General features: G+C 47.5%; 1 protein-coding gene across 1 annotated transcript in view; it reads right to left on the minus strand.

The window, feature by feature from the left end:
• Positions 1-6,401: 6,401 nt before the first annotated feature.
• The window catches only part of LOC119338805 (flocculation protein FLO11-like), a 66,671-nt gene continuing 59,975 nt past the window's right edge, over positions 6,402-13,097 (minus strand). The window contains exons 5-6 of the mRNA XM_037611036.1: positions 6,722-6,948; positions 6,402-6,621 (exon numbers count right to left, since the gene is read on the minus strand). Coding sequence (XP_037466933.1) covers positions 6,402-6,621; positions 6,722-6,948 — 447 coding nt within the window. The remainder of the gene's footprint in view (positions 6,622-6,721; positions 6,949-13,097) is intronic.

Genomic DNA, 13,097 nt, shown 5'->3' on the forward strand with positions numbered 1-13,097 from the left:
ACTGGCTGACATGTGGGCCAGTAGGTCGAAGCCTAAGAAGGCGTTGGATTTACATCCAACAGCCGGCATTCTTCTTCAATCTCTCGTCTTCTTCCCCCAGCGCTACCGGGACCGCCTGCTCCAGCCTTCGACATCCAGCGGCGTTGTTTGCGCTCCTCAGCGAAACGCTACCTCGCCGACGGCCAGGCCATCCCTCCACTCTGCCCCTCCTGGTATTCTGTGCCGAGTGTAGGCCCATCCCGCACCCAAACCAATCAAGTTTCCCACTCCTCCCAGTCTGTGACTCCACTGCCGAGTCTTCCGATCTCCAGGTCGTTCCAGTCTAGGGCCTCACCGTCGTCCATCACCTCGGTGTGCTTGGCGCGGCGTGGTCAACATACGAGATTCATCGGAAGAGGACTGTATGTGGAGAGCCTGACGGCTGGGACCCACGAGGTCCATGGTCGCACGCAAGGAAAGTTCGTCCTTATTACGCACTGTATGTGGACTGTACGTGGGAAGGGCTTCTGTATTTCGCGAAAAACATCCCCCCGCTGACAGGTCGGACCCACCAGCTATATCTTTGCACGCAAGGAAGTGCCTCCTTATTACGCACAAAAAAATGAATACCCCCTGCTAGCTGGTACCCACCATAGTGAGTGGCTAACTTGTGGGCCTACTAAGTTGACGGGGACGGAGGGCTTTGTCAACTTAGTCAATATGAACGACTCTAGCTCGAGTGACCGTACGATGTCCATCCAACGGCCATAGTTCTTCTTCAACCTCTGGTCTTCTTGCTCCAGCCGCCCAAAGCAGCGCCGGTCGTGCCGCGTGCTCCTGCCTCTCGTGGCCGGCTGTGATGCCGCGGAGGCCTCACCGCCCCCTACTACTCCCACCGCTGGCCAAACGCATCCCTCTACTCACCCACACCCCCTGTTATTCTGCGGCGACGGCAGCCTCACGCCGCAGATGAACCAGTGAACCCTCGTACTCCTCTCCGCATGGGCATCCACTGCCGCGTCTTCCCAGGCTCCGCGTCGTCCCCTTCCTAGGCCTCGCCGTCGTCCACCGCCTTGGTGCTCTCCGTGCGGCGTGGTCAATGTGGTCAACGACCGACTTCCATCAGAAGAGTATTGTAAGGCTGACAGCTGGGTCCACGGCCACATCCCAGTTTTTTTGTGATTTGCCAAGTAAGTCGCTTTGTCAGGCCTGTTGGGCTGCAAATCTTTCAAGATGAGGAGAGCTTCATTCGGCTGGCCGAGAAAATGGCCTATCAGTATTGAGAAATGGGTTGTACATTTTTAAAACACATCAAACCGACAATTAGTTTCAAATTTCTTTTTTTCATTTCGAGATTTTAAATTGCATTTATGTTTATGAGTGGACAATTTGTTGGATTTTATATTGATATACATTTATTTTTAAAATAATTTTGAATGTGACTCGAAATTTCGGGATTAAGAACAGTTTGGACCGCACCAAAATATGCAAAATTACGTATAATTTTTTAACCGTGGCCACAATATGGCCTGTAATGCTAACAAAAAGAATATGGGCTCCAAAAAAACCTTAAGAATTAGGAAATGCGCTGTAAATTATTAGAAATAATGGCAGATGGGTTGTATGCTGTTTTCCACAGATTTGAGGCTTTCCTAAAAAAAAGGTTGACGCACAAGCAGTGACTGTTGTATTTCCATCCAATGACCGTCGTGCTTCTTCAATCTTTGCTCTTCCTGCTCCAGCCGCTCAAACAAGCACCGGCAGGACTGCCTGCTCCCTCCTCCCCGCGGCCGGCTGTGCTGCCGCGCAAGCCTGAGCGCCCCATCGTACTCCCATCGCTGGCCTAGCCATCCCTCTACTTACCCACACCTGCTGTTATTCTCCGGCGATGGCAGACTAACTAGTAAACCCTCGTACAGTCCTACTCCCCTCTGTGTGGGAAACAACTGCTGAGTCTTCGCTGCCTCCGTGTGTTTCCCTTCCTAGGCCTCATCATCATCCACCGCCCTGGTGCTCTCGGCGCGGCCTGGTCAACGTGGTCAACGACCGACATGCATCTGAAGTGGACTGTACGTGGAGAGGCTGACAGTTGGGTCCACGGCCGCACACAAGGAAATGCCTCCTTATTACATGCAAAATAATGATTCCTCCACCTGACATCTGGGACACACCGAAAGGGCCTCTATATTTCGCAAAAAAACGTTACCGCCGCTGATAGCTTGGACCCACCAGCTATATCTTCGCACGCAAGGAAGTGCCTCCTTATTATGCACAAAAAAAAGAACACTCCCCCTGCTAGCTGGGACCCAGTATAGTGGCAGGCCGACTTGTGGGCCTACTAAGTTGACGGGGACGGAGGGCTTTGTCAACTTAGTCAATATGCACGATTCTAGCTCTAGTGATCGTATGATGTCCATCCAACGGTCGTAGTGCTTCTTCAACCTCTGGTCTTCTTGCTCCAACTGCCCAAACCAGCGCCGGTCGTGCCTCATGCTCCTGCCTCCCGTGGCCGGCTGCGATGCGGCGGAGGCCTCACCGCCGCCTACTACTCCCACCGCTGGCCAATGCATCCCTCTACTCACCCACACCCCCTGTTATTCTGCGGTGACGACAGCCTCACACCACAGCGAACCACTGAACCCTCATACTCCTCTACGCATGGGCATCCACTGCCGCGTCTTCCCCAGCTCCGCGTCGTCCCCTTCCTAGGCCTCGCCGTTGTCCACCGCCGTGGTGCTCTCGGCATGGCGTGGTCAACATGGTCAAGGAACGGCTTCCATCAGACGTGGACTGTACATGGAGAGGCTGATAGCTGGGTCCACGGCTGCAGCAAGGAAGTGCCTCCTTATTACGCGGAAAATAATGATTCCTCCACCTGACAGCTGGGAACCACCAGATGGGCCACTATATTTTGTGAAAAAAAATGTTTCCCCCCTGACTGCTGGGACCCACCAGCTACACCTTCGCACGCAAGGAAGTGCGTCCGGGCAAAAAAACAATTCGCCCCCCTGACTGCTGGGACCCACCAGCTACATCCTCGCACGCAAGGAAGTTCATGAGAGTTGGGACCCACCTGGTCGAAGCGTACGTAGTGTTGTCATTCTGGTCGCGAACGTGTACGTACATACTGGTCGATGTAGTGGCATGCACGTGTCGTAGTAGAGGCGCGCACATGTCGTAGTAGAGGCGTGCACGTAGCATGTACACGTACGTACAGCGGCCAGTGTGCAAGAAAGAAAATATGGCCACGTACCGACATACGGGCGGGGTCTCGAACGCCTACTTACGCATACGTACAGCCAGTGCACGTGTACATGGCTAGGTCGGAACGGAGAAACAGCGTCGTCGTCGTGTTCATGGGGAGCCAACCGGCTGGGTCGGAACGGAATGCGTCGTCGTGTTCATCGGGAGGGCTTGGACGGAACAGGCGAAGGAAATGATGTCTGGCGTACCGCAGAACGGAGGAAACGGCCTTGTGTTCGACCGGCCACATTCGAAATGGGATCCTATTCATCGGGAGGGGTATGGCGTACCGCAAAACGGAGGAAACGAACCTCCTACGGTCAAAACTAGGGTCCTGGTGATCGGGAGGGGTGTGGCGTACCGCAAAACGGACGAAACAGACTTGTGTTGGAACGCTACGGTCGAAACGGGGGTCCTGTTCATCGGGAGGGGTCTGGCGTACCGCAAAACGGGACTCCACGGGATACTGTTCATCTCCACCGTCGACCTCCTCCAGCCTCCACAGGCTATTGTTCATCCACCGCCGACCTCCTCCAGCCTCCACGGGCTCTTGTTCATCCAGCCTCCACCGTGCGCTACTCCATCGGCTACTGTTCAACCACCCCTCACCACGGGCTCCTGTTCAACCACCCCTCCACGGGCTACAGTTCATCCACCCCTCCACCATCTACTGTTCATCCATGTAACACCCACAATGCGGCTATATCTCCCACGTGTCGCACGACTTAGAGGCATAACCGCATTGTGGTTTTGTCGCAAGAAGGGTCATCTCAACACAATCCCATGTAATGAACAAGAATGGGATAAAGAGTTGTCTTACAATCGCCACTTCACACAATGAACATATAATTCATACATCATTCAGAGTACACACATAGTCCGACTACGAACAAAGCCAAAAGAAAAGAAGATAACCCAACTACTAGATACCCGATCGTCCCAACTGGGCTCCACTACTGATCATCAAGAAACGAAACATAGTAACAACTAAGATCTTCGTTGAGCTCCCATCTGAGCTCGGTTGCATCATCTGCACTGGTATCATCGGCACCTTCAACTGTTGTGATAGTATCTGGGGAGTCACGAGGACTCAGCAATCTCAAAACCCGCGATATCAATACTATTTAAGCTTATGGGTAGGAATTGGTAATGAGGTGGAGTTGCAGCAAGCACTAAGCAAATATGGTGGCTAACATACGCAAATAAGAGCGAGAAGAGAAGCAACGGAACGGTCGAGAAGCTAGAAGTGATCAAGAAGTGATCCTGAAACTACTTACGCTTAATCATAACACAAAGACCGTGTTCACTTCCCGGACTCCGCCGAAAAGAGGCCATCAAGGCTACACGCGCGGTTGATGCATTTTAATTAAGTCAAGTGTCAACTTCTCTACAACCAGATAAACAAATTCCCATCTGCCACATAACCGCGGGCACGGCTCTCAAAAGTTTATACCCTGCAGGGGTGTCCCAACTTAGCCCATCACAAGCTCTCACGGTCAATGAAGTATATTCCTTCTCCCAGGAAGACCCGATCAGTCTCGGAATCCCGGTTTACAAGACATTTCGACAATGGTAAAACAAGACCAGCAAAGCCACCCGATGTGCCGAAAAATTCCAATAGGAGCTGCACATATCTCGTTCTCAGGGCACACCGGATGGGCAAGACGTCGGGTTGGCATAGACCCTGGTTACCCAGGGGGCGCTGGACATCGCCCAGGTTGGGCTCGCACCCGGAGGAGCTCTGGCCCAGGGGGGGGGGGTAAATAAAGATGACCCTTGAGTCTACAGAACCCAAGGGAAAAAGGCTTAGGTGGCTAATGTTAAAACCAAGGTTGGGCCTTGTTGGAGGAGTTTTATCCAAAGTGAACTGTCAAGGGGGTCCCATAAACCACCCAACCGCGTAAGGAATGCAAAATCAAGGAACATAACACCGATATGACGGAAACTAGGGCAGCAAGAGTTGAACCAAACACCAGGCATAAGGCCGAGCCTTCCACCCTTTACCAAGTATATAGATGCATTAATTAAATAAGAGATATTATGATATCCCAACATAATCATGTCCATCATGGAGCAATCTTCAACTTCACCTGCAACTAACAATGCTATAAGAGGGGCTGAGCAAAGCGATAACATAGCCAAGCAAAGGGTGAAAAGGTTAGAGGCTGACATGGCAACTTGGGAGGCATGGTAAACAAGTGATAGGTAGCGCAGCATAGCGATAGAACGAAGCAACTAGCAAGCAAAGATAGAAGTGATATCGAGGGTAATGGTCATCTTGCCTGAAATCCCGCAAGGAAGAAGAATGAGTCCATGAAGAAGACAAACGAACGTAGTCGAACAAATCCTCACAACTCCGGAACGAAACCGAAGCTAACGAGAGAAGCAAACTGGAAAGAAGCATACAACATGGTAAACACACAAGCATAAACATGTCATGATGCACAAACAAGTATGATGCATGTCTTGTTTAAAGAGGCATGGCATGGCAATATGCACAAACAATACTACACATTAAGTGGAGCTCAATATGCAACGAGTTGCATATTGATGAAACACCACATTCAGATTATTTAGTTCGCTCTCATTTAAGCTACTCAACAATATTAAATGTTGGTAAACATGGCAAGAGGTGAAACATATGGAAGCTACCTATCTAGGCAAGTTTAAATGAGGCCGGAACAACAAACAACAATTCCAAAAAAATCCCCATAGGACATGTAGCAATTTAAAGCAAACACAGTTTTAACCATTTAAATGTTGTTAACATGATGCGGATGACATAATCAAGGTTTATGCAATTTTTATGAAAATGTTGATATCTAATATGATAGGGAGGATTTGGTCACCATGGCGGAACAAAAGGGGTGCCGCGGCAACGATAACGAAAATAGTGCCACGGCAACATTCCGGTGATCTGATATCTCAAGCAGATACCGGTGCAAAGAAGTGTGACGTGAGCGAGTCATGCAAGATGGTGGGGTCCTCCCGGTAACCGGGTTCCCATGGTTCGACGGCATGGCAAACTAGAAGGAATGCGCAAGCGACAATTTGGACACGGTGCAAGCACGGGCATCTCATACAACACACATGCATTCGTTCGTGGGCGTCGTCTCGGTGGTATACCTTTGAAGCATGCGTTTTCGGAGCGGTTTGATTTCGTTGATGGAAGTAGTCGTTCACGGGTCGTAGTGGAAGTAGAGGTACACGTTCGTATCAAAGAGGTACTTGATGACTCCAAGCCCTTCGCGGTCGACGGTAGTCGTACACGGGTCTTCGTGATGGTAGGCGTACACATGTTTTAGTCGAACTTGACATCCACGAGGTCGACGGTAGTGGTCCTTGTCGCAAACCATGCAAAGGGTGCTCATTCGGGCATCGGTCTTGACGAAGGTGACCCTGGTGCAAGCGATTCAAATCTATAGACGACTTGGTGAAAAACCCATGGCCTCGGGTCAGTGTGGCACTTGGAGCTCGTTGTGCGGGACTGGGACTCGACCTGAGCAGCTCGGTGGACATGAAGGCAGCGGCAGGCGTCAACGGTGCAGCTATAGTAGGAGTGGCGGAACAACGGCCGGAGGGAGCACGACACTGCGAGAAGGAGGCCGAGAAGGTGGCGCTCGGTAGCTTGCTAGAGCGGAGCTCGGCGTTGTCCGAAACCAGAAGGACATGAGGCGAAAGGGGCAGGATCGTGACGGCGTCTTTTCGCAGAGCACTGTCGGCCTCCTGTTGGTCAACAGAGGGAGAGGGTGAGGACACCAGAGAAAACGGAGAAGGGAAACAAGAGGAGAGGGCGGCGCTGTGACTTGCTGGCCGCCGGCGACGTCATCGGTCGAGCGGCAGGGGCCTCGGGCGTGGATGCAGCCGCTTGGGGTCGGCGAATGGAGGCGGGCGACGAAGGAGCTACCGAGGAACGAGGCGACCGGGATGCGCGGGACCGGACATGGGGCTTCAAGGCGAGGAGGGCATGACGATGGGTCAGGATGAGGCCGGATGCGAGGACGAGGTGAAGAAGGAGCTGCAGGGGAGCGGCTAGAGATGGTGGTGGCGGCGCCATGGCTGCGAAGCTCAGGTAGGGCGATGGGGAGGCGCAGGGTTGAGGGATCGAGAGGATGGAGCGGGAATTAGGGATAGCATGCGAGAGAGATGGGGGATCGGGGTTGCACGAGTGGGATCGGGCAAGTGGTGGCGCAGGGAGAGTGTGGAGGGAGAGATCGAGAGGAGGGGGTTGGGGCTAGGGTTAACAGGGCACTGGCTGGGCTGCGGATGGGCCTTGGAGGCTGGGCCTAGGAGGCTAGATGGGCTGGTTGTAACTTCGGAGCAAAAAGGCCAACCTTCTCGCTATTTCCCACCTACAGAAAAATAAACAGAAGGAAAAGGGAAGGAAAGAAATAGCTAGGGGTTTTGGAAAATGCTGAAACTTCTCCTACAGAGTCTAAGAATTATACTTAGCCCAAGAAAAGAAGTTTTACGCGATATGGAAGAGTTTAATTCAAACTTATTTGAATTTAGTTCAAATGGTTTGAACTAGGACGAGGTTTTAGGAGTGCCCCAAAATATTGAGACTTTAGGAGGAGCCTCAATAACAGAGATAAGAATTGTTGGCAAACTTTGAGGCAAGGAATTGAGATAGAAAATGCATGGAACTTAAACTGCAGGTGTGTTATGGTGATTCCAAAGATAATGGAATATTTTTAATATAGCTCCCTAAATATTAGGAGGATATGTTATAAAGAGAAATCACCATTGTGAATATCCCTCGATTTAAATGGACCGAAGATCCATACAATTTTATTTAGATGAGTTTTTTTAAAAGGGGGTGCAAGATGACATGATGCAATGCACATGATGCAGAGATGAATGCATGAACAAATCAAAATCACACAATGAAAATCGGAAAACATGGAAGGAATCCGGAGAGCCGGTCTCGGGCTGTTACAACACTCCACCACTACAAGAGGATCTCGTCCCGAGATCTAGGATGGCGCCGGAGAGAAACGGAAGAGGAAGAGAGGATGTAAAACTAAGTTGCTTCTTTGACAAATGAGTGAAACCAAAGAACCTTGAGAGGTTGAAAAGTTGAAAGAAAGAACACAACGAAGTTGAACACAATCGAGAGCACTGCGGTAGTAAATAAAACAAGGAACACCATGTGAACCTTGGAGGTTGCAAAGTTATGAATGACGAGTACAATGGACAAGAAGGAACTGAAATCACTCTGGTTGAAACGAGATAAACAAGGAACAAGGAAGATCAAAATCGGACAACACTCCTGTTGAAAAGAAATGCAAGATTTGATAAGATGAAAAGAACTTGAAGAGAAGAAACAACACTCCGGTTAAATGGATATGCACGAAAAGAACATGATCCTCACAATTCGAGATGATGAGTGAAGAGAGCAACATCACAATGCCTCCAGAAGAAAGAATAGAAGATAGATCATTGAAATAACAGAATGGAGAAGAAAATGCCAACTTCTGCCACAAATGAGCTTGGAAAGCACCCTTCCAAGAAGGTTATAATAGGGTTGTTGGAAAACCAACAAGGAAACGAATAAGCTTGTAGTGGGCTTATGGAAAGCTTCTCAAAATTGAGGCAAAATTCTACCACTACGGAAACAAGTAATATAATTGATAACACCGACGAGATGAAAAATTTCTGCCACCAAGATGATAGAGAGATAACTTGGATCATTGATAAACACCACAATAGCAACATTCCTTAGGAAAGACTGTAGGTGAAATATGACACAAGATAATTCCAACGAAGAGATTAATGGATTTAGAATACTTCATTCTTGACAACATGTGAATCATGAAACACGAAGGGAAATTGTCAAGAGTGACATAACACCACCTCAATAGATAAGGTAGAAAGAATTACACTTTGGAATGCAAGATGAAGAATACTTGAGCTCCTCAAAACAAAACATGTGTTGAGCACCATGTTTATTTTTAGAGTATAGCTTGGTTGATCTTAACTTCAAGAGAAATCTTGAGGAACAATTGAAGAATGAAAAGAATCCTTGATGAACCACCATGTAGAGCCTCCATGAAGAACTCCGGTAATAAAAGGATGATAGAAATAAAGAGAAGTTGAAAACACAAGGTGAAGCCTTGTAATGATTTAGATGGAGCTTCGCGATGATATAACCAAGAGAACTTGGAACTCCGGAAAGAAAAGATGAACATCTTAGAACCGAGAATTTATTCCTCATGAACAAACTCCGAAGGAAGGGATTAATCACTTGGATGAAAACAAGAATAAGAATTATGTTATGCGTATTCTTCACCAATTTAAATTGGTGAGAAGCATTGGATTTGCATACTACTTATTCGCGTAGAAAGGATTAAGAGAGATATAGCGTAAACTTGAGAAGGTATAGATGGAACCAGCGGTGGGATTTCAAAACAACGAATGAATTGATATGATAACGAAGGAAGTGAAATCTTGAACAAACCACCGAAAGAATTGAAAATGAAAGTAGCAAAGGCACAATTCACCAGGAAGAGTTGGAAAACGAATGAACATACCTGAGGGGATTTAGATACATGAGAACGAAAAGATCATGAACTAATTAGAGGGTATTTGAACGATGCACCAGTAAGATTTGGAGAATGAGAACTGAAAGCTGGAATGAATAATTATGTCATGATGGCCTTCGGAGGAAAGAAATGGAAACAAATCATGAAATGCTTCGGATGGTAAGAAAAGAATTGTCACAATCAAAAACAATTATGAGGATGACATGAAGCTAGAACCATGAATATCTGCAAGAACGGGTAAGGATTTAAGAGGAACTCTTCTTCGGTCTTCAAAATCCCAGAATGACGATGATAAACACCACCATGAATTGTTGAGACACTCCAGAATGAAAATTAGAAAGGTTGAACCAATTATGAAAGAATTTGAATGACCTTGGAGAAAGATATTTGACTGATGATAATTCATTCTTATGTCAAACTTCGAAAAGAATTTGGGAATGGCTTCGAGAAAATTAGAAGAGTCAGGTAAGATCCTAGAAAAAGACCTGTGGGTTAGGGCCCACTCAAAATAAAACACCATTGAACAATTTTGAATAAAGATTGCACCTATTGAATTAAATGACTTGAATGAGATAATAATATCCAAATAGCTTGAACAGATTAAGAATGGAAAGCACAAATCTTCTGAGATATCTTGAGCACTCCAGGACAAATGAATAGCGAGAACTAAATGATTGAGAGGTGCACCAGCATGGAAAAACATTTGAAATGAGGAAAGGGATATGGTCAACACCGAAAGCTTGAATTTAATCCACCGGAGAAGAAAAGAGACGAAGAATAATGAACTTGAAGCCCGTGAGCATCTTCATGAGGGATCACCGGATCAGAACATTGACGGAAAAGGATGGAGAGACTTCCCATCAATAAAAAGGATACTTGATTAAGAAATATGAGTCCTTCAAGAAAAGGGTGGGAGGGCGGGAAAACAAAGGCAACTTGGGCAAGTGGAATGGATACCGTTGAGAAAACATAGAATTGATCTCGCGAATGTTGAAATGATCGGATCCACTTGAAGAGAAGCACGCCGGTTGGAAAAGAATTAACATGACGACCTCGATGGTCAAGAAGGATTAGTATTCACATAGCAATATGAGAAAACCATTTAGGAAAGGTATGGATTCAACATTTGACTTTCAAGCAACTCGAATACCACAAATAAACCAAAACAAAGGAATTGGCTTGCAGAACAAGCCAGAAACAAACATATGATAGAGATTTCGTCAGAAGTTTTCGTGGTGGGGCCCACACGGGCTCGATCGTACAGCACCATCATGTACAAGGCAGTGCACATGACATATGAAGCGTCCCCGAACCAGCATAGCCAAGGGTTCTTTAAGACACAACGAGACCATTGTAAAAACGATCGTGGATAGGCGGACCACTAGACGTCGAACCCCAATCTCATATCATGCATCTGTCAGAAAGAAAAAAAACTAGAGATACTTGAATTCCGACCTATAAAACTCCTGAAACCTTCTGGTTATGCAATCTGGTGTTGGGGATACAGGGGAAGCAATATATATCTCACCCAAAACTAACAATCCCTACATCCAAGCTGTATCCATCCGTCAACACATAACCAAGAAACCTTCGGAAATTGTGTACCTCAACCTTCGAAAAGCATCCGTTATACGAGCTATGGCAATACTCCCGAACTCCCCAGTACTGGGTGCCGTCGAGGTTATCTTACCACTAGCTGCATAAAAGAGATTTTTGATGTCGGCGAAACTCAGGTATTCCAGAACTTCAACGATAAAATTATGACGACAACACCTCGGAGCTCAACTCCCTCGGACACTGCCACAACCCCTAAATGTCAGGAGGCACCAAGAACAATGTTCTCGTCATAAGAATATCGGAATGATCCCAAGATACCGGCGTGATCCTAAAATTTTTTTAGTGAAATTTGAGGCGAGGAAAGACAAAACATCTACGTCAGGAGACCTCACCAGAGCGACGAAGGGACTTAGGAGTAAAATAGTCCTACTCTCCGACATATATAATCCTAAGACTCAAAACATTTTTGTTCTAGAATCAACAACATCAGCGAGTCAATCAAGCAGGGGGCTCCTATGTCAGGGATGGCTCTGATTACCAACTTGTAACACCCACGATGTGGCTATATCTCCCACTAGTCGAAGCACGACTTAGAGGCATAACAGCATTGTGGTTTTGTCGCAAGAAGGGTCATCTCCACACAATCCCATGTAATGAACAAGAATGGGATAAAGAGTTGGCTTACAATCGCCACTTCACACAATGAACATATAATTCATACATCATTCAGAGTACACACATAGTCCGACTACGGACAAAGCCAAAAGAAAAGAAGATAACCCAACTGCTAGATCCCCGATCGTCCCAACTGGGATCCACTACTTATCTTCCAGAAATGAAACATAGTAACAACTAAGATCTTAGTTGAGCTCCCATCTGAGGCCGGTTGCATCATCTGCACTGGTATCATCGGCACATGCAACTGTTGTGATAGTATCTGGTGAGTCACGAGGACTCAGCAATCTCAAAACCCGCGAGATCAAGACTATTTAATCTTATGGGTAGGAAGTGGTAATGAGGTGGAGTTGCAGCAAGCACTAAGAAAATATGGTGGCTAACATACACAAATAAGAGCGAGAAGAGAAGCAACAGAACGGTCGAGAAGCTAGAAGTGATCAAGAAGTGATCCTGAAACTACTTACGTTCAATCATAAGACAAAGACCGTGTTCACTTCCCGGACTCCGCCGAAAACAGACCATCATGGCTACACACGCGGTTGATGCATTTTAATTAAGTCAAGTGTCAAGTTCTCTACAACCGGATATTAACAAATTCCCATCTGCCACATAACCGCGGGCACGGCTCTCGAAAGTTTATACCCTGTAGGGGTGTCCCAACTTAGCCCATCACAAGCTCTCATGGTTAATGAAGGATATTCCTTCTCCCAGGAAGACCCGATCAGTGTCGGAATCCCGATTAACAAGACATTTCGGCAATGGTAAAATAAGACCAGCAAAGCCGCCCGATGTGCCGACAAATCCCGATAGGAGCTGCATATATCTCGTTCTCAGGGCACACCGGATGGGCATGACTTCGGGTTCGCATAGACCCTGGTTGCCCAGGGGGCGCCAGACATCGCCTAGGTTAGGCCAGCACCCGGAGGAGCACTGGCCCGGGGGGGGGGGGGTAAATAAATATGACCCTTGGGTATGCAGAACCCAAGGGAAAAAGGCTTAGGTGGCAAATGTAAAAACCAAGGTTGGGCCTTGCTGGAGGAGTTTTATTCAAAGCGAACTGTCAAGGGGGTCCCATAAATCACCCAACCGCGTAAG

Source organism: Triticum dicoccoides, chromosome 7B, assembly GCF_002162155.2.
Source record: "Triticum dicoccoides isolate Atlit2015 ecotype Zavitan chromosome 7B, WEW_v2.0, whole genome shotgun sequence".
NCBI classification, from domain to species: Eukaryota; Viridiplantae; Streptophyta; class Magnoliopsida; order Poales; family Poaceae; genus Triticum; species Triticum dicoccoides.